This window comes from Xyrauchen texanus, chromosome 36 (assembly GCF_025860055.1).
Source record: "Xyrauchen texanus isolate HMW12.3.18 chromosome 36, RBS_HiC_50CHRs, whole genome shotgun sequence".
NCBI classification, from domain to species: domain Eukaryota; kingdom Metazoa; phylum Chordata; class Actinopteri; order Cypriniformes; family Catostomidae; genus Xyrauchen; species Xyrauchen texanus.
Genome location: NC_068311.1, coordinates 27,225,214 through 27,249,455, shown reverse-complemented (window position 1 = coordinate 27,249,455; position 24,242 = coordinate 27,225,214). Strand labels below are relative to the sequence as shown.

Sequence of the window (24,242 nt, the reverse complement as noted above, 5' to 3'; positions counted from 1 at the left end):
GATACTGTAAATGTTTAAAATCATTGGATATTTTAAAGGTTTTAGCAAAGTCTAAGTGGTGAGCAGAGATTTCATTTATTCTAAACCTTTACAGAACACTGATCAGATCACGTTTGGACTATGGAAGCATATGGCTCAGCTAGAAAATCATATCCAACTTTTGGACACAGTTCACCATCAAGGCATACGTCTGGCACTGGGGGCCTTCAGAACATCAACAATTCAAAGTCTATATGTAGAGGCTAATGGACTTTCTCTAGAGAACAGACGTCTCAATTTAGCCCCAAAATACACAACAAAAGATCAACAAAGGAAATCCAGCATATGATGTTCTGTATGAAAGAGATTCATATCTGTATGAGAGAAAAACAAGGCTTATCCAACCTCCTGGTCTACGGATTACATCCCATCTAGAAAACATACAATTTGACTTAAGAATACTGGAACACACATACTTCTGCAATATCCAACCCTGGAATCTCACAAAACCAAAAATAATCCCAGAACAAGAAATTAAAGATCTGAAACCCATCCGAATGAATACCTTCAACAACTATATCAAAGAGATGTTTTTATCACACACAGCTATATATACAGATGGCTCAATATCTGGAGATCATGTGTCGGCTGCATATGTGATCCATCACCAAAAAAGCGGAATAAGGATCTCCAATCAGACTGCTATTATTCTAGCACTGGATCACATTAAGACCATACAACAGAAAAATTTCTTAATAATAACAGATTCAAATCACATCTTCAAGCGCTTGCATCACTCAAAAATGACCACCCAGCCCTTGTAAAGATTCTAACCAATGTATCAACTCTTGAGGCACAGAATTTTAATATTTACTCTCGCTAGGTAACTGGTCATTGTGGAATCCAGGAAAATGAACAAGCCGACTCTGCTGCAAAAGAAGCACTTTCTACAGATCTTAAAAAATGCTCCATAGCACCCTCAGATCTGAAACCTACCATATTCTCTTACATCATCAACAAATGCAAAGAGAATGGGATCAATGCATTAATAACAAATTGCATGAAATCAACCCTGTAGTGGGAAAAAGACGTATCTTTAATTTCAGAAATTGCTGGAATCAGATAATTTCCACCTGTCCGAATAGGACAGTCCAGACTCACACATACGTTTTTAATATCGGATGAAGATCCTCCATTATGCACTGCATCTCAGAATTTTTGAAGCATATTTGATTGGATTGTGCTGGTTTTATTTGATTTTTAGGAAATTATTTTACCCTGCAATCTCTTTTGAAAATATTTTTAACAAAGTCAACACTGAATCAGTTTTAGAGTTCTTATTGAAAATAAATTAAGAATAAAAACCTTATGTAGGTTATTAATTACCTTTTAACATATTCTTTCTTGTTTATTGCCGTGAAAATAGCCATGGAAGCTGCATGGTTTAAAATCACAAACCATCTAACAATGGTAACCTCCAAAAAAATTCAGTATAACAAAAACTCCTCTAAATCCCGACATAGCAGAACTTTAAATACTAACAAGTCTCCTACTTGTTTAATTTTGCATAGAAATATATGATAACACATAAGAATTCGTTTTTAAATGTATTCTCCCACTGCATTCCTTGGAAAAAGCATGCTGGGAACTGGAAATGCCCTGCCTGGCTTCTGCAACACATTGATGCGACAAATATTATCCACATAGTCCGAATATAACTGGATTAAGTGACCGTAGATGGATTTTACACAATGAAATTAAGTTGAGACCAAATGCTGAAGAATTGTGTTGCATTAGGCTCAGGGTTACTGACCAGAAGGTCGGGGGTTCAAGCCCCAGCACCACCAAGATGCCACTGTTGGGCCCTTGAGCAAGGCACTTAACTCCAGGTTGCTCCAGGGGGATTGTCCCTGTAATAAATGCACTGTATGTCGCTTTGGATAAAAGCATCTGCCAAATGCATAAATGTCATTATCTCATTTTAAATAAGTTTATTGCGCCAACAGTAAAAATCAGTTTGAATGAACAACATCTGTGAGGAGTCTGAATATATATGAATATTTCATAGCAATGTGATCATATCACATTTTAATGACTGTGCTGAATATCACTTGGACTTTTGGCAATGATTTCAAGTGTACTAGTTTAGTATATTCATTAGAGCTGCTTTCAATTTTTTTCAGTTTGGGTGGAAAATAACAGGGTGGACATTTAGTGGGTAATTTAATGATGGTTTTATTCCTGTTACCAAAAATATATTGAAATGTTAAAATGGCATTCATTTTCCTAATATTTTTCCATAACAGGGTAGACATGTTATGCTTGCTCAAATATGACTAAGATAACAAAATAAAGGAAAAACAGAAGACTGACACTTCAGATAACTACAGCATTATTCTTCTGATTAAGATGTCTACATCCAAAGTGTGATGCCATTCATTACATAGATCTTCAATTAAGGTCAAAGTAGCATGACATAATGGGGTGGACAGTTAAATCAGGGGACACACACATAGCATGCATTATCAGTGTTAAAATTACACATTTACCACAAAAGAATGGTAAATGTCCTTCCGTATTAGTATTTTCCCGTAAATCTCCCATATTTTATTAACCTGCGTTATTAAAAAATAATACCCCGGGCCGGGCGGAGTAAAAAAAAAACATTCTGAATCTGAGCTGTCACTAGCCTCGCGATAAATGCCACCTGCAGTAGCCTACTACAGGTACTGTAGGTGGCAGTTGTCGCGAGGTTAGTGTGTGAGGTCAGATGATGAGTGACAACGCGGGGAAAAAAAAAAAAAAAAACAGAGACGGATGATGGACGCTACGACAGAGACGGAGGGCACTCCTGCCAAAAAAAACAAAACCCTCATGTAAATACCGCGATCAATGGGACAGCGAATTTACTTTTCTGAAGAGGAGCAGGGTGGGGGACAGTCACGCATTTTGTAAGTTTTGTAACTGCGACTTTAGCATCTCACACGGGGGAAGGAATGATGTATGTCAGCACGAGAAATCCGAAAGCAATATGAAATGAAAAGAATGTGTTGAATGAAAATAATATGTAAATGTAAATAAAAGCAATGTTAAATGAACAGAAAATATGCAAATAAGCCTTTAAATAAATGCTCTTCATATATACCCTTTTGTGTTTTAATTTAGGCTATAACACCTGTCTTAAAATGTAAGGGATACTGGAGCTTGGTTGGGGTGGTGGGACTGCTGGATTTTCAAATCCAAAACTTGACAGGTGATTGCATTGCTTCAGAAAACATATTGCACCTCTGAAGTCATGTAGATTACTTTTATGCTGCCTTTAGGTGATTTTAGGATCTTCTAAAGTATGGTCACCATTCACTTGCATTGTATGGACCTACAGAGCTGAGATATTCTTCTAAAGATATACATTGTGTTCTGCAGAAGAAAGTAAGTCAAACACATCTGGGATGCAAAGATTTTTAAGATGCAGCTGTGGGGACATGAGGAAATGATACTAGAGTTATAAATTTAATTTAATTTAAAATGTGACTTTTAGGCCCACAGCATTGTGTAGCCTATTAAAAGTGTAATCAGTTGAAATAATACGTTATAAATACATTAACTTGCACTAGGCACTTCAGGGAAAAGTACGTTTGTCGGTCATATATATTTATCGTTTTGACAGATCTTAGGACACAACCGGTTAAGAAAGAAAAAAACTTGTGTTGAAGGATCACATCGAGGGACATAGGGCCACGTTGCAACAAACCCCACGAGTTAAGAAACCCCTTATAACTGTAAAGGAATTATTATCACTTAGTGTTTTAAAGGGGTTTGGTGCAACCGGAAGCAATTTTTCAAACCACCACCAACCACTCAAAACACTGCGGTGTGGGAACGCGTTTTCCACGGCAAGCACCAATAAGATTGTCTTCTTAAGATGTACAAATTTAGTCTTTACAATTGTTTTTATAACCATATTTGAATTTAACACTAGTAACAAGCAGAATTTAAGCGAAAATTCTAAACTTCAAAGATTACCTCATCTATAACTGACTTAACTCTCATTAACATTTCTACCGGCAGATGGCAGTATAGCACATTTATTTACTTGTAGCGATTAATACAAGATTATGAATCATTCTATTAAATATACATAATTTATATTCATACACAATGCAGGCATTTTTTTTAAAGGTTTATTTCACCATCATGGATATATACACTGACAGAAACATATGGGGGTATAACACCACTTACATCAACTCTTACTCTGCAATCTTACAGGGACAAATAGGCAAATCTAGAATATTTTGGGACAAAAACAAAATAAAAATAAACTGTATAAAACAAAAAGACAAATTCTCACAGTAACTTGTATGAATCTAACTGTAATGGAACGTTTCAAGGCTGAGCAGTTGCCATAGAGTTTTTGGATCAAGGAAACTGCCGCTACAAAAGGGGAAATTAAAAGACCATCTTTTGTCATTTCCCCCAAGATCAATTCTTTTACAAAGCCTTCTTCCCTAAACCACTCCCTAATCACCGGCTCTAGTTCTCCACACTGCCAACAGACTTCAATGCAATCTGAACGCTTACAGTGGAAGAACATGAGCAGCATCAGAGAGCATTTAGATGACTGGAATGACTGGTTAGTTCATAAAATTACACTTAAAATATATGCATATATAATGTATATGTACACAATACAAAACAAAAAAAACCTTCAAAAGTACTGCTTTATGCAAGTAGCACAATAGATTTGAACTAAACAAGTTCCAATAGGAATAGTTCAGTTAAAATCAAAATTCTGACCTCATTTAATTACCCTCATGTTGTTCCATAAACACAAAATGACAATGCTACATTTTCCATACAATGAATTAAATGTTAGTCACAAAAATTTTGCCTACCATCCCCTTTTGTGTTCCACAAAAGTCATGTGGGTTTGGAACAATCTCTGTGCAAGTAAATGACGACATAACTTTCATTTTTGGGTGATCTATCCCTTTAAATGAATATTTGATTTGAATGTGGGAATTTTATTTTGTTAATTGACCTTTCTGGTCATAAGAGAACTCTAGATACGACATGTCTGGGAAGGTTTCATTTGAGAAAATGAGGATTTAACAACACCAAGATAACATTTCTTTCAGGATTTGTAGTGTAGAGTGTGGACCTCATGGTTCAGATGCTTCCGTGACTTGCCGGTTTTGGCCGTCAGGATGGCTATTCTCTATTTTAGTTAATGAATGGGCTTGGAGAGGTTGCCAGTTAGACTCTTTCAAGTCTACTGTGCTATAAAATCGCTGAAGTATTTGAGTCTGGCTGAGCCAAAGCACTGGGAGAAGCAATTAGGTCAAAACTAAATAACTGGGGAGGTCTTCTTCCAAATGCATATCTTCTTGAAAATTCATAAGTAACTGAATGCAAAAACGTGATTTTATACATTTTAAGAAAAGGTGAAACGTTTGTGTATTTATTTCAGCGAGACAACACCCATATTATGGCTTGGTTGCAGCAGAGGTGGGCAGGGCATGCTGCAATGTTGGTCAATTGATTGAGTGACTGGACACCAATGGGCTCTCTACTCCAGAGACTGCAGCATAAGGAGCTGCTTGAGGACCTTCGTCTGGCTAGTTTCTCGGATCTCTCCTGCAAGAAACATCTCGTCCACAACTGTGTAAACCTATAACACAATTAGACAACACACATATTAGTGACTAGCTTCTAGGGATGGGTATTGATACAGATTTACCGATTTGATTCAAATTCACAAGCTCTCGATTCGATTCATATGGGTATATTTAAGTCATTAATGTCCCCTTTGCTTACATATGAATTAAAAGCTCTCCCAGCTAATGCTGGTAGTTAAACAGGGACCCTTCTAACTAGCTAAATATTATTTATTACTAATAATTGCGCACATATATACAAATATTTTTTTACGTGTTTATTGTTTAATTTGTACTTTTTACATTGATTTGTTGAACATTTAAAAAAATAAACCTGCATTCCTGTAAAGAGTGTCTGTAGTAGGACAACTGTATTTAGAGACATTATTCAATGACAAATGGGTCACGTGTCTTTGGACCTGCGGAACAACTTCACGCTGCTGAATACTTCACCACTATACTACACAATTACTATTACAATTTATTTTTTGGGGTCAAATACACTGCTGCACAGTAGAGCAACACTACATTAACGAAAGCAGTGATGAAACTCTTGTTTGAGATATTGCTTAAATATAATGAAATTATTATTGATATATTATTATCACTACTACTACTACATTGACTATTACATTTTACCATACAGAAGTCATATTTGTCGCACTTTTTCAATTTCATATGCCTAGTTAAATTGAACTATTTCGGAAAACTAAAACAATTTTCACGGCTTCTCTTCTCACCTCTGGAAAAGCAGTTTGCTTAGCTATATGGGCTATTAAACCAGAAAAGGCTTGATTTAATTATATATAGTCTGCATGTGCTATGCACTTCACAGTGAATAAAGTGCTTTACTTATTATAATTAATACATAGAGCGCACGTGAAGTTTATGATGCGGTTAAGTATGAGGCCGGCTTCTCACATTCACTTACTGTTGAAGTGCGCAGTTCATGTAGGATATTCGTTTATTCAAATCTCAGCCTTAAGAGGTTTAATCACACTGGGACATATCACAATTTTAAATTTGATTAACTGGGCATTTATACATTAATTTAATCCCAAATATGTCAAATTCCGTGACATTCGGTGTAGTTAATTGTTTTTATGACTGGATTCCGCAAATTCCATCCGTTTTTCTGCAATGCAGAAATCATAGGGCCCCACCAAAGGGATTTCATACAGTACTTCATTAAAGAGTTCTAAGCCAGGCCTATTCAACTTCACAGCAAAGTGGGCCAGATGAAAAAAAGCCTCTGGGGCACGCGGGCCAAGCCAGTTTATTTTGTTAATGAAAAGCTTCTATCAGATATTGTGTTATAGTAAGCCTATAATATTTTATCACTACATAAAACATGGAGAAAAACTTTCCAGCAGAAAATTATTTAAAAAAGAAATAAAATAAAAAAAAAAATCAACTAAAAAGTGCTTTAAAATTGGTCCATAACTGAGAAATTAAATGTTTTCTTCACCAAAATTAATGAAAATAACTTTTCTGTTTCTCCGAACGAATGCTTTTTCAGTACGATTTTAGTTATTTACTTTTCCTATCTTGTCAAAATTCTGGATAATTATTATTTGTAGCACAAACTCTGAAAGCATCTAAAAACGAGGTGCTCCTGCACGAGACACTGTAAGTTAACATATGTAATAGTAAGTTAACATATGAGAACAATTGAAAAACCGCACAATCAGTCGCAAAACGCGTTCGGTGTGAACAGCACCTAATACAACCTCATTGAAATGCAGTTGAGTAGGCCTGTTCTAAGCCATGAACCTAACCAACCAGCTCCGAGGTGAATCACAAAATATAAATAGTTGAAATAAAGATATTCTTGAAAACATCTTTCCTTTGACATAACATGCACTGATGAATTGTGCACAACTTCTTTTCTGGTCCTGTTTAAAACTTGCCTTTAGAGTTCCCGTAGGCGGATTCAAAAATAATTCAGGTAATTAGCACAGCAGCATTATTCTATAATTGCTTTTGGCTTTCTTTAACGGCAGCCTCCCTCTTGCACAAATGTACGAGTATGATCTTAACTGTATACCTGTTACCATGGCAAAGTATTACAGCTGAAAAAGATAGCAAATTAACTCCTTTTCTTGCTCAAGATTTTGCTTCTTGGACTGTTTTCCGCCACTGAATCATCTCTTAATGTTCCTTTCATTGAAGTACTTCACATATATATGATGTTCTAAAGCATTTAGCTTATGCAAAACATATTTTTCTCATCCAAAACAATTACAGGGGCTCTAACTGGGTAAGCCAAGGCATGCTGCAATCAGTTGAAAAGTAAGATGGCTTTGTGACGTCAGCCGAAAAGGAAGGTTGGCTGAGGCAGACCAAGTTGCATTACATTTCAATGAAAGATTACGAAAATATGTTTTTTTTTTTTGGGATAACGCACACCAATGAATAGTGCACAAAAAGACCAAGAATGTGTATAAAGAGAGTAAATGGGGTACATTTTTTATCAGAGGAACCATCATTTCATCCAAACAGCCATTGTAGCCAAGTAGATTAAATATTTTAAAGACATTAAATAAAAATCAAATCATTTGTTTTTCATAAAATATACACAAGGGAGAATGAAATTCAATCATATTCATTGTGTATGAAATATATATTTAAAGTGCATATCAATGATACATTGTAGCTTAATAAAAAGCATTATTTACCCTCAAATGTTTTTACTGTGCAAAGCAATTTCACTGACTTATTTTTGAAACCCCTGTTGAACCTAGCCTAATACTAAATTATTACTATGGGACACATCAGTTTGATTATAATAATATAATGCTGAAATATCATTATTAATCGGATCATTAGATTTGCATTATACAAAAGTCATACATTTCTGTGCCGTTTACGGCATCTTCAACTGGGGGCTTTTATTTTGACACTGAAAGTGCTGCAGTATTTACTTCAACTTCACAAGGAGCTTTTATTTCGACACAGAAAAGGCAATAGACCTTTTTCACACTCCGGGTTTTGGAACGCGAAAGTAAACAATTGCAGGGTAAACTTCGACAGCGGTGAATGGGAGACCACAGCAAATATAATTTTCACATACTCATTTGCTCCAAGAACAAAAGAAAAAAATCCATATTTAAAAAAAATTATCATATAAAGTTGTCTAGGTTTATGCTGCTAAACAGTCTGTGAAAAAGGTCTTTGTGTATTTGACAGTTTACAATGTTGTGCATTTCCTGTAACACTGTAATCACCTAATTTTCTGTTATTCTGTGCCATGTTTGTAGATTTGTATAATATCCTGTTGCGGTCACAATGCATGTGAACTGTGTGCGTGCACACAGATCAGCGCGTCACCGGTTTGTTCTGCATCACACACAGACTGCGTTTATCCATCTTTAAATCACAGCCTTTTGTGGATTAATAATCACATATGACCAACTCGACATTTTGATATCATTTTGTTTAATTGTGCAGCCCTGAAGGATCGTGAAATTAGTCTACCGATGCGCACTTTATGAAATTTAATGGCCAAATGAAAGCACATTAAATCATCGCGATATTGGACAATTTTACATCGTCAGCAAAATTATCTTGATTATATCATTAATATTCGCCCTGCCATAATTACTTATCAAGTTGATTTATATGCATCGATCTAGAAATATGATTTTTGAATCGAGTATCGTTAAGTGGTCAATAGCAATTTTAAACAGCTCAAAATCGAATGAATTGCGATTCAGCAAAATAGTATACAATATATTTGAAAATATAAATATGAACTTAGTTACATGTGCGAAAAGTCATGAAAATTAATAAAATCTTAAGTCACAGACTTTTTATAGTGAAATATGGAATACTTTTCTAGTGACGCTCTGCTCTAAAATATTTTATTTGGCAAATTGCACTCGTTGTATTCCAAGTAGCCTACAAGTATTTAATGTTTTCTTTCAAGTTACTTTTGGTACAATAAGTAGTTTGTCTTTCTTTTTCTTGCTTTAGACACATACTATAAATGCATTTAAGAAAACTCAAATCATTAATCAAATATCATTGTATATCGAATCAAAAGTGAATCGTTCTACATTTGCACAAATTTTCAAACAAAAGATTCACACCCCTATACAGTATATTAGTTATTTATTCATTTGAAGGAAGTCCTATACTTACCTTGTAAAAATTGAAGACCAGATCTAATTCACACACATTATGGAAGTACTCATTCAAAACCTGTAAAGCAAGAGAAATAAGTTGAGCGTACTGTCGTTCACCCCAATCGGAATTCATATTAGAGTAGTAGAACCAGTGATGATTGGCTGAATGACATAGCTGTGGTTTTGAATTTAATCCAGTGACATTTAGCATATGGGCTGGTTTATGTGTTGGGGGAGTTGTTTACAGGGAGGTACAGAGGAAGTCCTAGAATTCCATGTCACAATGTTCTTGAACTCCTGGCTTCTTCCTGGCTTGGCTGCCTTCCCTCATGGCCACATTCCATTTGTCTCTTAGACAAGGACAATAACGTGAGAAGAAATGCTCCCCATTGCACTTCGGTTCCTTTATTTACCTGTTAAGAGCACTCACTAAAGCTCATTTCAGCATTATTGATATTATACAATGACAGCAATTGGAAAAGTTTACAGGAAAGGCACACTGCGACTTCTTTAGGCCGTTTCCCAATGCAGGAACTAAAGCCCATTTTAGGTACTTTTGACTCGGAACTACTATTCATCTTTTTCACACCTGAGGAACTATAGTTACTCTTAGCCATTTAGAGGAACTTTTTAGCTCCTACTCCAGTTCAGGTACCTTTTGTGAGAAGAGAGACTGTGGGAGGTTCTGCAGCCAGTGATTGGTCAAAAACGTATGACACAAAAAGCAATGAGAAATGCGAAGAGTCAGCAGCCAACATGAGTGAATAGAAGGCTAGCAGCTATGAATTTGATTAGAGGACTGCACTCATTTTTCCTTAACAGAAATAACAAAACCAACAAGGTATCCAAAGAGTATCACCTGTTTCGCATTATGTGTGTGTGTGTGTGTGTGTGTGAGAGGGGTGAGCAGTGCTGCTGCGTGACTAGACAGAAAATAGTGATTTCTGCATTACAACATAAAATTTTTCCTGACATAACAGACATAAATAAGATGTTTTTTGAGAGTAGGTAATTGAAATATATTCTTAACCATCATGAAATATAATTTACATGAAGAAAGTTTTTCGTGCCTGTTACTGCATGTTTTACTTGCATCAAGATGTATTTTTTCAGTCAATGGATAAGAAGTTCATTACAGTTTATGTTGAGCCTTTACTGTAAAATAGTGTTTATAAACAGGTTTAAAGTGCACTTTTAACATGTTTTCCACTGAGTTCAGTGTGTGCTGTATGGTTAAACTAATTGCACTTTTCTACTGCACGTTACGGTTCAACTCGCTTTACTTTTCTGAGCTTGCTTTTCCAATGCAGTTTAATGCCACCTCAACATGGGTGGGATTATTGGTTAATAGTCACAGTTGCGCCACCTCTACTGCCCTGACATCATCTTAAACATGACACAAACATTACTGATCATAAACAATAACACAACCACTAGCTGTTAGCTACTAGCACAATGTGCTGTATAAAGCAGTTGATGCATGTTGATTTTACACAAGTGTAACAGTTAAATTGGCCTGGTTCTTTTAGAAGCAAGCTTTCCAGTAACTGGTCAACTAAAAGCGAAGCTTTCAAGCAGAATATAGAGTTAATGTAACAAAACGTACCATCCTCCATCGACCATCTACTCTCCCTCCCACTGCTCGCTGGTCTTTTGCCATAGATAGCGTCCATTTGGTCTAACCACTTCCACTTTTTTCTGTTTGAACAACTCTGGCTGTTGTGGTCCTTGATGGTTCTGTAGTCACTTTTATATTTGTTTTACTTTTCCCTACACATGTCGAAAGTCGTGTGAACAAATGGTATGGCTATTGCTGTTGCTAACTTTAAAACTAGCAGGTTGATGTCCCATGTCACAAATCCAGTGACGTTGGTAGTGACGATTCTCTCTGACCAATCAGTGATCTGCAAGATTTTGACGTCACAATCAGCTCGGCACGCTTGGAACCTCGACCGAGGTGATACCAAAAAAGTACAAGGTACCAGGTACTATCCACAGTGGAAAACCCCCAAAAAGCGAGCAGAGTAGTACCGTGCAGTGGAAAAGCCCCATAAGCAGAGCACCTCATCTCTACTCTCACTACGGCTTCAGGGACACAGCACCACACAGATCAAACACCCAGTGTGAAGACACCCGTTAGTGTAAAACAGTCCTAACAAAAGTGTAGCTCCAATCCTAGCATCCGCCATCAGTGTTGGTCTTGTTTCTATTGAATCGTGCACTACAATTTTACAAGAAAAATGGTCGACACTAGATGACGTCACTACAGGGGTTACATTTTTATGTGCATGAACGCAAGTGGGAAAAGTCTCCTCGGATGTGCCATTCCTCTTAAGAGTTCTCATCTAGAAAGTTACTAAGGGGAAAGTACTGGGACTGTATGTGGGACTAAGGGTCTTTTGTGATTCACTTTTAGGTACAGTCTATGCCAGGAGCATGTGCAGACGACTTGGACTGTCTTTCACAAGGAAACATTCTCTAACATCATAAATATCACAATGATTTCGCACTTTTAGTTTCCGTGAAACAGTTATTTTGTTCAGTGAGTAGGTATAAAACACTGAACGATTTGTTTTCATTGTTTTAATGTTTACTAAATCCCTGTACAACATTTTACATGCTTTAAAATGTTCTAGTAATAAATAGCAATATTTAACTGCATATAGTCAGTCCACTGTCGGCCATCTTTGGAATGCTCTCAAGAGGCTATTTCCAGTGCAGCTCTGATCTACTTGAATGGGGAAAGACAGAAATCTAGATCAAGATTACGATCAAAGAACATATTTCAAACCAGCATTAAAATCTGGCAATGTTGGAATCATAAATTGTGCTTCTTTACCTCTGATTTTTTTTTAACTAAATTTTATATTGTGGTTCAGTTAGTTCTTGAGTTGACTGGCAGGCGATGTCTAAATCTAAATGCTGGTTGGCTCTTTTACCTGTAAGGCGGGACTTTCTTTCTACATCTGCTGAACGTTGGGCATTCCAATTTCTCCCATTTATTTTAAGTGGCCTGTCTCTGCTAAACATCTGATATTGGCTACTAATATAAATCTAAATTATTCAGTGTTGTTGCTTGTTTCCATTACGTGAAAAACAATGAGTCAAACATGCCTTGATTATTTTTAACTACTTTTGGGATGCACTTCACTTCTTGCTTTAAACATTTTATATCTATTATTTTGTTTTGAATTATTAGTCTCAAAATATATGGTGATATTTGTGGAAGAAAACACTCACAAACCACATCAATGCAAACTGTTTGATCTCTTTTAAGCTCAGTAAACGTCACTCATTTATCATGTTGCACATTAACGGCCTTAATTAAAATGAATCTCTTTACATTTCTAAGCTAGTAACATAAACTTCCCTTAAGAGTCCGCATATCTCATCTCGATTTAGGCTTCATTACTGGTGCATATAAGGGAGCTTTTTAATTATGGGTTCAATGCTGCATAATCAATTTAGTGTTCAAGCATTCTGCTGATTAAGCCATTTAACTGCTCAATTAAATGCAGAACACATAAATAATGATTCAGTTTTATTTGATGGTAGCTGAAAATGTCTCTATATATAAGATAGAGGAATAAATCAAATTAAAAAGCAATAAGCTTTAACACAAGTCTTAGACCCTATGGTCATTTACAGGAGTAAAATGTGACCTGCTCCATTATTTTGAGCCACTTTGACCCAGAAACACAAAAGTAAAATGACAAATCTACGGCTAAAAAAAAAAAAAATCACAGTTTGGAGAAACAATAATGATTATATCATTAGAAACATGAGACTTTCTCTTTTACCTGCATAAAACTTCTGGGTGTTTCTGACTCAAAACGATGGAGCAGGTCACATATGGCAGCTTCTGGATATGATTTACCTCAACAAAGTTGTGAATAGCTTCCAGGTAAGCCAAGTTGTTGTCTGTCACATCCACGCAGATGCAGAAGTACAGGCCGGCATACCGCCTGTAAATGATCTTGAAGTTTCTGAACTGTAGAGGAAAACAATGGAACACATTAGACTAAAATAAAAAATGCTCTTTGAAGCACATTTTCAACAGTCACCATTCCCCCACCATTCACTGATCTTTTGATCAATGAATTTCAATTACACAATTACTATCATTTAAGAAATTATATTGAAATTTCATTACTAAAATCATGTCTGCATACTATGCAATCCTTTAGTCATTGTTGCGTTAGCATGTGTAATTAGTTCTTATGTACAATTATGATGTTTTATTTGTTTGGAGAGAATTGGACAACTGAAGATGTTTTTGTACACAAGGATATATTATTTTTGTAATGTTATAACTTTTGATTGATTTGTCAGAACAACACCAGCCGTTTTTAAGGTTGAGTCTCACAATTTATCGTCATCTGCAGTACATTATTAAAGAATGTAAAAGTTTTCTTGGCAATGATACCAAACACTTGACCCTCCTTGTTGTTGTTGTGTGTATATATATATATATATATATATATATTTTAGTTATAAGCCTTTAATTTTGGTAAAGGAATCGACATGGTTTGTGTACAAAAGCCCATTCAAATACATTTCCATTGGACGCATACGTATGCCACTGAAACAGGAAATCTTTAAAAACACCCTTAGAGCTTAAAGGGTTAATGTGTTAATGATTGCTGCATTTAAAAGATTGCATGATTGTCAACCTTTTAATGAATTCTGAAGCAGTCAGAGGTAAAATGTTAAAGTAAATGCTGTACCTCTACAAAGTTGGTGTGCTTGGCATCACGAACGGTCACTACAGCATGAACTTCTTCGATCAGCTTCTGTTTCTCGTCATCATCAAACTGCATGTACCACTTGGCAAGCCTGGTCTTCCCTGCCCTATTCTGGATGAGGATAAAACGAATCTGCACAAGAAGTAAAAAATAAAAAACAGGAGAAAAGATTAAGCCTAACTGCCACATTACAGCAATAGCAACAAATAAAACTTCATGAAGGCAGGACCTTGACATATATATATATATATATTACATGACTTTTACAGTTACAGAGTTCCCAGATATTGTGAAAAATTAATTTCATGCCATTTTCAATTGTTCGTCATAAGTAAATTTGAAAACGGATATGTCCAGTTTTCCAGTGACTGTGGGGACATTGATGTTAGTATCGTTTCTGTACCTAATGACACTGCATTGAGAACAAACAACAGCTCAGACAGCATTATAAATGCTTTCTCATATAAATCATAATAATAATAATAATATAGTAAACATTATAAAATTCATAATACAAAGCTAATTACGACCTAGCGCCAAATATCCAGGCAATATAATTTAGCTTCTGATTTATAAAGCGTTCTTTCTATACTTATACGGCTTAGAATAATAAAAAGTGACACAAAAGCAACCAAAATTATAATCTATGTTTTCTTTGCTTTTATGACCTTGATCATGTTGCTAGAATCGACATATATCACACTAGCCTGCAAGCTACTAATCTAGCGATCGAAACTACCTACATTAGATAACCAGACTTACCATTGTGCTCTTTTTATAACGATTTCGGTCGTTTGAGTTATTTTAATCTCTGTTTAATTGATTTAATTAAGGAAATATAACAGCATCAGTCTGGTCTAATTTCTGCTGCCGCTTGCTATCTTCACCAGACAGGATGCGAGAAGAGGGATGATGGGTAATGAAGTTTTATAAGGTAGACGTTTTCAAACAAAAACACGAGGAGAAATTGACCTTCAAGACTACAAGTACCATCTTGTTACGAGGTTGAGCTGTTGACTACGATATCACATGACACAAAGGTCAAATAACATTATTTAAGATGTTTGATTTGTGACATTTTTGCTCTGTAAGTTTTAATTTAATAAAATAGATTTAATTAAACGTATTAAGACGGTCTTAATAGACTTCATAGTTAAAGAAGGAATATCTTGAAATGGACTCCAAGGCGCATTTGACGATTTGATGAATCTTATCAAATGTACCTGAATCTTTTATCAGCTTGAGGAAATTATTTACATTATGTCGTTATCTTGGAGAAAACAGAATGGAAAAAGAGATATTTTTATTTATTAATGTGGCCATATATGAATTTTATGTTTTTAGAAATAAATGTTAGTCCTAAGAGTTTCAAAGTTGATGTGTCTGTGCTAATTTAATAACAGCTCAAGTAAAACTTATGTGTAATGGATTTAAAATTTTGTGTTTTTATTATTTCAACAGAAATGGATGCTTATATGTGGCCATTTAAGCTTTAGCTCTGTTTTATAATTTTTTTTAATTTTAATTTTTACATACAATATTTCCAATGATCACTATGAGGAATATGAATGGAACTATGAAAAACTTTTACCTTTATTTTAACCTTTTGTTTTTATTCCACCAGTTTGACCACACACATAGACAATAGCCCTTGCTGTGTGAATGTATTGTGAAATGGCTAATCAGTGTTTGGCAAGCTACTCAAAAAAGCTAGCTAAGCTACAAAATACTCAATAAATAATTAGCTAAGCTAAAAGCTACACTTAAGAGAAAGTAGCAAGTAGCAACAATATTAGTGTGCTACATTTAAACTACATTTTTAAACTACATTCTTGCTAAAAAAAAAAAAATAATTCAACCGCAGATGCACAGAGCATACCGTCACAGACAAAGCACCTAAAAGACTTATTCACATGATGTTTATCAAAGCCTTGGTATATTACAGTTTAGTGCAATACAGTATGCAAGTATACAGTATGGTGCAATACGTACTGGTATGTGCACGTAAAAAAAAAAAAAAGACAAACGACATGTAAATTCATATTTAGATATACAAACCCAAGTGTGCAACATTTAAAGTCACCATTTTTACATTTTATTTTCATATTTATACTACTACCTCTACAAAACCACAATTTAATTTGCCCATTCCTGTATAAAAACTGTGTGTACATACAGTATACTATTCATCTATATATTCATCTATACAATACAGAAATATAGCAGCTAGACAGAGAATTACAGGATGTATCCTGTAATTCTGTGTCCAGCTGTAGCTGTTGTGGTTCTGCATGTACTGGAAGCTTCTGATCAGAGGCCAAATTAATTGTGTGTGTGTGTGTGTGTGTGTGAGAGAGAGAGAGAGAGAGAGAGAGAGAGAGAGAGAGAGAGCACATCTGGGCAATAATAATATGATTTCTGATGGTATCAGATGGCAGGATTGGGAGGGTACTTTTGAGATGTATTGCACTACAGATTACAGAATACATGCTGTAAAATTTAATTTCTAATGTATTCCATTAGGTTACTCAAGGTCAGTAACATATTCTAAACACTTTGGATTACATCTTCAGCCCTGGTATATTTTTTTCACTTGTTTTGACAATAAAAACTCTGCCAGTACAGTAAGACAAAATACAGATGTTAAAAATACATTCTCTGAAAAACCTAATTATCATTTGCAGTGTTGTTTCTAAAACAAGATCAATCAAATTGATCTTGTTATAAGGATTTTTAGATATTTTTACAGTAAAACATAACAAAAATTATTATCAAGAATACGATTTTTGTCCTAATATCAAAGGTCTTACTAGAAAAGAAGAGATTATGATCCAATGTGAATTTTCTAGATAAATAAATATGATCGTGTCTGGTAACATGTGCATGTAAAATGGCTAGAAATAGCATTTTAGCTTAGTGACAATTGTCACAAGGTATATTTCTATTTCTTCTGCTCCAAACTTACTTCAAACTTAATTCTCTGTCTGCTCGTATGAATGTAAAACATCATAAGAACGTGTTTCACGGCTGTTCAAATGCACTTTGTAACACATCATTTATATGTATAAATGTTTTCCATCTGAAAGGACTAAATATTAAAGGAAACAAATGAAAATAAAATGCAAAGTAATCTCTTCAATAATGAAAATAATTTTTGAAAGTAAATGTATTCTAATTAACAATTATATAAATTGTAACCGTAGTGGATACTTATATTTGGAATTTTTAATACATAATCCTATTACATGTATTCCGTTACTTCCCAACCCTGTCAGATGGCAATACAATGGCACTTTGATATACAATTACCATATTTATGTATCATTCTGTATTTCCATGGCGCTTCAAAGTACTTCAAAGAATACCATTTTACTACCATGGTAGTTTGCTATATGATTACATATTCACATGTACATGTCTAAAAAACCTGGTAATGCCATGGTACTTTTTACATGTTTTCATGTAGACTAATACGTGTTTTGATACTCTTTTGGTTGGAAAATGTATTTACCTGTAAAAGTCGTTTACAAGCTGCAAACGTGTTGAACTTTATAAAGACCTCCTTCATTATTGGCAAACGATAGGATGCATTTGTAGGTTTGGATTCCGTTGATTGCAGATCCACTGGAACCAGCATTATCTTCCATGTTATAAAATACTTTGTGAGCCTATTGGCAAGTGAGAGCGCACACAAATGATTCAGCAGCACGCGCACAATCTTTCTGAGACATTCAGATTGAATCGAGTGCCGATTCAGACTGCTTTCCTATTAGGTGTGACCAATTCATTATAAATTAATTTTGTGATTGGACATCTTTAGTTTTGATTCAAAACTGGCAATAGTAAACACCAGGTACAATGCATGATGTAGCAGCAAGGGCATAGATTTGGCTTGAACATTGGGGGGTTACAATGTGAAGAATTTACATGTTTCCATTGATCATGGTCTAAATATTGGGGGGGTTGGGGGGTTACCTCCCTCACATCCCCTCTGGAATCCATGCTCCTGTGTAGCTTTTCTCATTGCTACGCTGCTACCTAGTCAAAAATATAGCTTCGCTACTGAAAACTACTTGATTTAAAAACTAGAGAACCTACCACCTCGCTACTCAGAAATATAGTTCAGCTACTGCCCATCACTATGGCTAATGCACTTACATATTTCTCGCTGTGTTTTGAGACATGGTGCTATCATATAAAATGGATCAAATCTGTGTTACTTCACCACAATTTTGTAAGTCAGTAGGCCTACTTTGTTAGTAAGTCTATCTACTAAAACATGGTCCAGAAAACGTCTCTGCACATATTGAGATGGGGGTTGGGGCTCTGATTGTTAGGAGATTGCACAACTGTGAGAGCGAAGAATGTGGCGGCCCTTGGGACTGAGACATATTTCAGCTGCAGTCTAGAGGTGGGAGCAGAGACCTCTTGCAGTTTCTACACTTCGCCAGAGAAGCTTGTTGTCAAAGGTTGCTGTTTTTGAAAATGTGCTTACTAATGAGTTGTGTTTCATGATAACTGTCTGCCATTATGATTTACTCAAAATGACTGGATAGTCTGGATTCAACTTCTGTTTCTGTTAATCTTTTGAATCATCCAGCAGTTTTGTTGGCCTAGGTAAATAACAGAAATCATGAGAGACAATCATTTTTGAGAACAACTGTGAAACTTCTTAACACAGCTGAAGCAATTATTAGGCTTAACATATTTCATAGTTTCACCTTGGCAAATATAACTTATTTAAAATTGGTTTATATCAAAGAATAAATCAAAATAAAGGATTGCGCTGTGAATAATTACGAATAATTTTGTGGGCTACATAATAAAATGATCATTTGGCATATTTAGACATATAGCATGGATAATGTGATTTTTAAGTTGTTATGAAAGGTAAGAGGAGAAAATGTACCCTAGGAGGAGGAGTTTAAGTATGTTGGGGCCTTATTCACAAGTGAGTGGAGATCGGCTGCAGACTGGGAACATCGGCAGCAGTAATGCGGTCGCTGTACCGGACTGTAGTGGTGAAGGGGGAGCTGAGCCATAAGGCAAAGCTTTCCATTAACCGGTCGGTCTACATCCCTACGGTCACCTATGGTCATAAACTCTTGGTATCCGTAAGATCATGGATACAAGCGGCTGAAATGAGTTTTCTCCGCAGGGTGGCGGGACTCACTCTCCGTGACAGGGTGTGGACTTCGGCCATCTGGGAGGAACTCAGAGTAGAGCTGCTACTCCTCTGCATTGAGAGGAGCCAGTTGAGGTGGTTTGGGCATCTGGTAAGGATGCACCCTGGGCGCCTCCCGTTGGAGGTTTTCCAGGCACGGCCAACTGGGACGAGACCCAGAGGTCGGCGCAGGACCCGCTGGAGAGATTATATCTCCCAGTTGGCCTGGGAGCAGCTGGGGATCCCCCGGGTTGAGCTTGAGGAAGTTGCAGGAGACAGGGATGTCTGGGCCTCTCTGCTGTCCCTACTGTCACTGCAACCCTAATGGGCAAAGCGGTAAAGAAAATGGATGGATGGATGATACTGTTGATGGCTTGCATGACCAAACAGTTGCTTCTCCTTCTGTCATACAACTAAAACGAGACACCAAAATCAAGAAAATATATTTTTGTATATCTATATTAAAACCCTGAGATGTGGTGCCCTGGGTCAGCAAGTAAAGATGCTGACTACCAGCCCTGAAGTCATGAGTTTGAATCCAGGGTGAGCTGAGTGACTTCACCTGGGTCTCCTAAGCAACCCAATTGGCCCAGTTGCTAGGGAGGTAGAATCACATGGGGTAAGCTCCTCGTGGTTGCCATAACGTGGATCATGTGTTGAGTTGAGCGTGGATGTCGTGGAGAATAACGTGAAGCCTCGCTATGTATGCACTCAGCGAGCCATGTGTTAAGATGCACGGATTGATGGTCTCAGAAGCGGAGGCAACTAAGATTCGTCCTCCGCCATCCGGATTGATGCAAGTCACTACGCCACCACGAGGACTTAGAGCGCATTGGGAATTCCAAATTGGGGAGGAAAAAACGACAAAAAAGTTGATAACACTTTACAATAAGGTTACATTTGTATATGCATTTGGCATCATGAACTAACAATGAACAATATAAATGTTTACATTATTTATTAATCTTTGTTAATGTTAGTTAATAAAAAATACTATTGTTCATTGTTAGTTCATATTAGTTCATAGTGCATTAACTAATGTTGGCATATACAACTTTTGTTAGTATTGTTATTTAATGTTAATTAATATTGTTAACAAATGGAACTTTATTGTAAAGTGTTATTAAGGGTTTTAAGATCACGGGAAGCAAATTCAGTCATTGTATTTAAACTTGTGACTGACTGGTAGTCTATAGGTTATTTTTTTATAGCTATTCCTAAACTCGAACTAATTCAAAGTTAAATGCAATTTTTATTTATTGAATATTATTTGTACTCAATTTGAACAATGTCTTATACCGTACGTTTAGATACGGGCTTGCGATAAAGTAATCATAAATATGTGTGTGTGCGTGTGTGTGTGTGTGTGTGTGTGTGTGGTAATTGTGTCCATGCGCGAGACTACAGCTCTCCCTATTCTCTCTCGGAGTAAAGGAGGGAGGAGAGACCGAGAACGGCCGCCATTATTGGGAAGCTGAAAAAAACACTTTAACGCACACATTCTCAAACACGCACCGTCACTAGATTTCGCCTTTATGCTGAGAGAAGTCCTTTTTTCCGCCTGAGACAGTCGCGCTGTGCTTCTTCAGACTGTTTGCTGACGGCTGAGATGTTCAATAAACATGGGCAACTCGAGATGTTTTGGACACAACAAAGAAAATTATAAGTGCTCAAAAACAACGTGGTGAACCTTAGGCAAGACACAACGAACCTTAGCTTTTTCTCCTTCTGAACTCTCTTTCAACGCCTTCAGCATTACAACAAGAAATATAGTGACTAGATATTCCAGTCTGATTTTTTTTTTGACGTTTATGTTTGTTTGTCTTTTGTGTCGCATTTGGGAAAAGAAACACAAATCAAATTGTTGAAAACTTTGAGCGAAATACAATCCGTCATTGAAAGAAGAGATTTGTATTGGGATACACAACAGCTACAGAAGGGACTCATTGATGTTTACGGGACTACTCCTGGACTATTTTTATTATTAGTCTATTTCCCATCTTGATGAATTTCCTGAGCCGGTTGCTGCTGCAGATAAAGGAGTGAGGGAGGCATGCTGAGGTATGCACCAGTCCTTTTCTTCCCTTCATCTGTATTTCCTCAACGCAAAGTCCACGGGATTCCGTAAGCAAACTGATTTGAGTTTCAATGTGTGTGCTTTGTTATGAAAATAACGCAAACTCTATTTAACTGGACTATTTTACTTTGTATTGGGCAAATGAGAGTTCTGTAAATTGATTTGTTTTCCGAATTGACTCAAACAGTGTCTTTGTGATCATTTGTGATTGCTTTATTATTACTTCACCCCAAATCAAGAGTTTGTAACATCTTTGCATTTCAATATTTTGGTATTCAAACCATTGCTCATTGATAAACAGATATAGCCAGACTTTGAGCTGTCAAGGTTTCAGGCCAGTCTTTATATCTCACTTTTATTTGAATTAATCTTGATTAAATGCAATATCCGTTTTGGTTTATTAGGTGAGCAATGTCTATTATATCACAATCATTGCTGGATTTATGCAAATCCAGATGAAAAGGATGTCTTCCAGCAGTGTCTGTGGTTTAACATTGCATCACCCAAATAAAGCACTGAGGCTCTCTTGTAACAACTATGGACATTAAGCATTGCAGTTCCACATAGAGTATATTTAACCAACTGGTGGCGAGTTACTCTTTAATTTGATAATTTGGCTTCGAGATTTTGTAAGTGTTGTTCCGAAATATTTGGTTAGATATTGAAAGATTTCAGTTTGCATGAATAATCCAGTAAATTGGTAATGTTTCAAAACCAGCTGCTAGTTCCCTACTCCCTCTCTGTAGTCAGAACAGGCAGAGGAACTGGTGAATGCATGGTATGTTTCTCTCCATTCATTAACCATTCCTTCCCCATGCGTGACAGTTACCTTTGAGCAATGCAACTAACTATACAAGCACTTTATGCAAGTGAAGTAGTATGGTTCAGTTTTGTTCTTTATGTCCTACATTGACAGCGGCTGAACTTGATTGTGTTAAATACAACTTCAGTTGTCAGCTGTTTAAATGTTTGGCATAGGGACACATGAATTCTGACATTCCTTATGGTGATTGGCCGATATATCGGCCATACCGGTTAATCATCCGATATTTGGCTATATTCAGATGATCTGCATCGGCCAATAACTGAGCCCGTTTGAAGTGTTTTCATTTGCATGAATGCATGAATTCTGAGATTCTTAATGGTTTTAGACCGATATATCGGCCAGACCGATTAATCGTCTGATATTGGGCTATATTCAGATGATCTGCATCGGCCGATAACTGACCCCACTTTGAAATATTTTGTCATAGGAACACATAAATTCTGTAATTCCCTATGGTGATAGATCGATATATTGGCCAGACTGATTAATCGGCCAATATTGGGCTGTATTCACATTATCTGTATCTGCCGATAACTGAGCCGGTTTTAAGTGTTTTTGTCATAGTAACGCACAAATTCTGACATTTCTTATAGTGATTGACAGATATATTGGCCAGAAGATTTATCACCCGATATTTTGCTATATTCAGTCTATATGCGTCTGCCGATAACCATGCCCGCTTTTAAGTGTTTTTGTCATAGTAACGCATTATTTCTGACATTGCTAACGGTTATAAATATATATCACCCAAAAAGACTTATCACTATTGAAAAAGCTGATCTCAAAATGAACAAATATCCATTACTCTACAAACTCTTATTCTTGGTTTGTTTTTAAGTGCTTGCCTTACTAATAGAATCATTTTAAGATTACTCTTTATCTTTGTAACTACAATAAATTCCTCACCTTTGCCTTATCTAGCACAGTCTCAAGTTATTTAAAATATTCTAGGTTCTGGTTTGTGTGCTTGATGACTGGTGTATATTTGTTTTACTGCCATGACTGTCAGATTTGTACCAGATTAAATTGTCACCTTTAGCTGATTGCTTATGTGTTTGATGCAGAAACTAATACATTTTAGTGATGTGTTGCCCTCTTGAATTCAGGAGAATCATTTTTAAACCCTGCTTCAATGTTATTTCAATTGAATATGACATGTCTTCAAGACATGACATAGCTTTTAAGATACATAGAATATCAGTTAGTGCGCAGGTAATTTGTTGATGATGGTTGATTGAGTAAAGATCAGTTGGTGTTCCTGAGATAAAGTCATGCAGATGAAAGTTCATCAAATCAGGAATGAAGGATAAGGATTGGAATGTCTGTTCAGTGATGATCTTTAGGAATTTCTCACTGAGTAGTGGCAAATGGCTTATTTTCCTTTCAGAGGTGTCTGGTTATGGATAAAGTTTACCCAAAAATGAAATGAAAATAATTTACCCACCCACATGTTGTTCCAAACCTGTATGACTTTGCTTTTTTCCATGGAACACAAATCAAAAGAGAATTTTTGAAGGCAAACCTTTTTTCTATAATGAAAGTGAATGAGGACTTGACGACAAGTCAGCATATTGCAGTGTTTCCCCTAGGATTTTAATTCAGCATACTGTGCTGTTGTCCACAAGCCTGCGATGGAGGTCCCATATTTATGCACGTCGGTGGAGGAA

General features: G+C 36.1%; 2 protein-coding genes across 3 annotated transcripts in view; one reads left to right on the top strand and one right to left on the bottom strand.

Moving 5' to 3' along the window:
• Window positions 1-4,152: 4,152 nt before the first annotated feature.
• ap2s1 (adaptor related protein complex 2 subunit sigma 1) lies at window positions 4,153-15,417 on the bottom strand. Its single transcript, XM_052107259.1, has 5 exons — window positions 15,271-15,417; window positions 14,491-14,640; window positions 13,641-13,754; window positions 9,780-9,839; window positions 4,153-5,650 (listed from the first exon to the last, which is right to left on the bottom strand). Exons 1-5 carry the CDS (start codon window positions 15,271-15,273, stop codon window positions 5,549-5,551), a joined length of 429 nt encoding a protein of 142 aa, XP_051963219.1. The 5' UTR covers window positions 15,274-15,417; the 3' UTR covers window positions 4,153-5,548.
• A 5,704-nt stretch (window positions 15,418-21,121) lies between these two features.
• The window catches only part of LOC127629927 (rho GTPase-activating protein 35-like), a 117,157-nt gene continuing 114,036 nt past the window's right edge, over window positions 21,122-24,242 (top strand). Inside the window, exon 1 of one of the 2 annotated variants that reach the window (XM_052107243.1) lies at window positions 21,122-21,733. The gene's annotated coding sequence lies outside the window, so the exon portion shown is untranslated. Of the gene's footprint in view, window positions 21,797-24,242 lie in introns of both variants that reach the window. The other variant, XM_052107241.1, reaches the window with a different exon arrangement.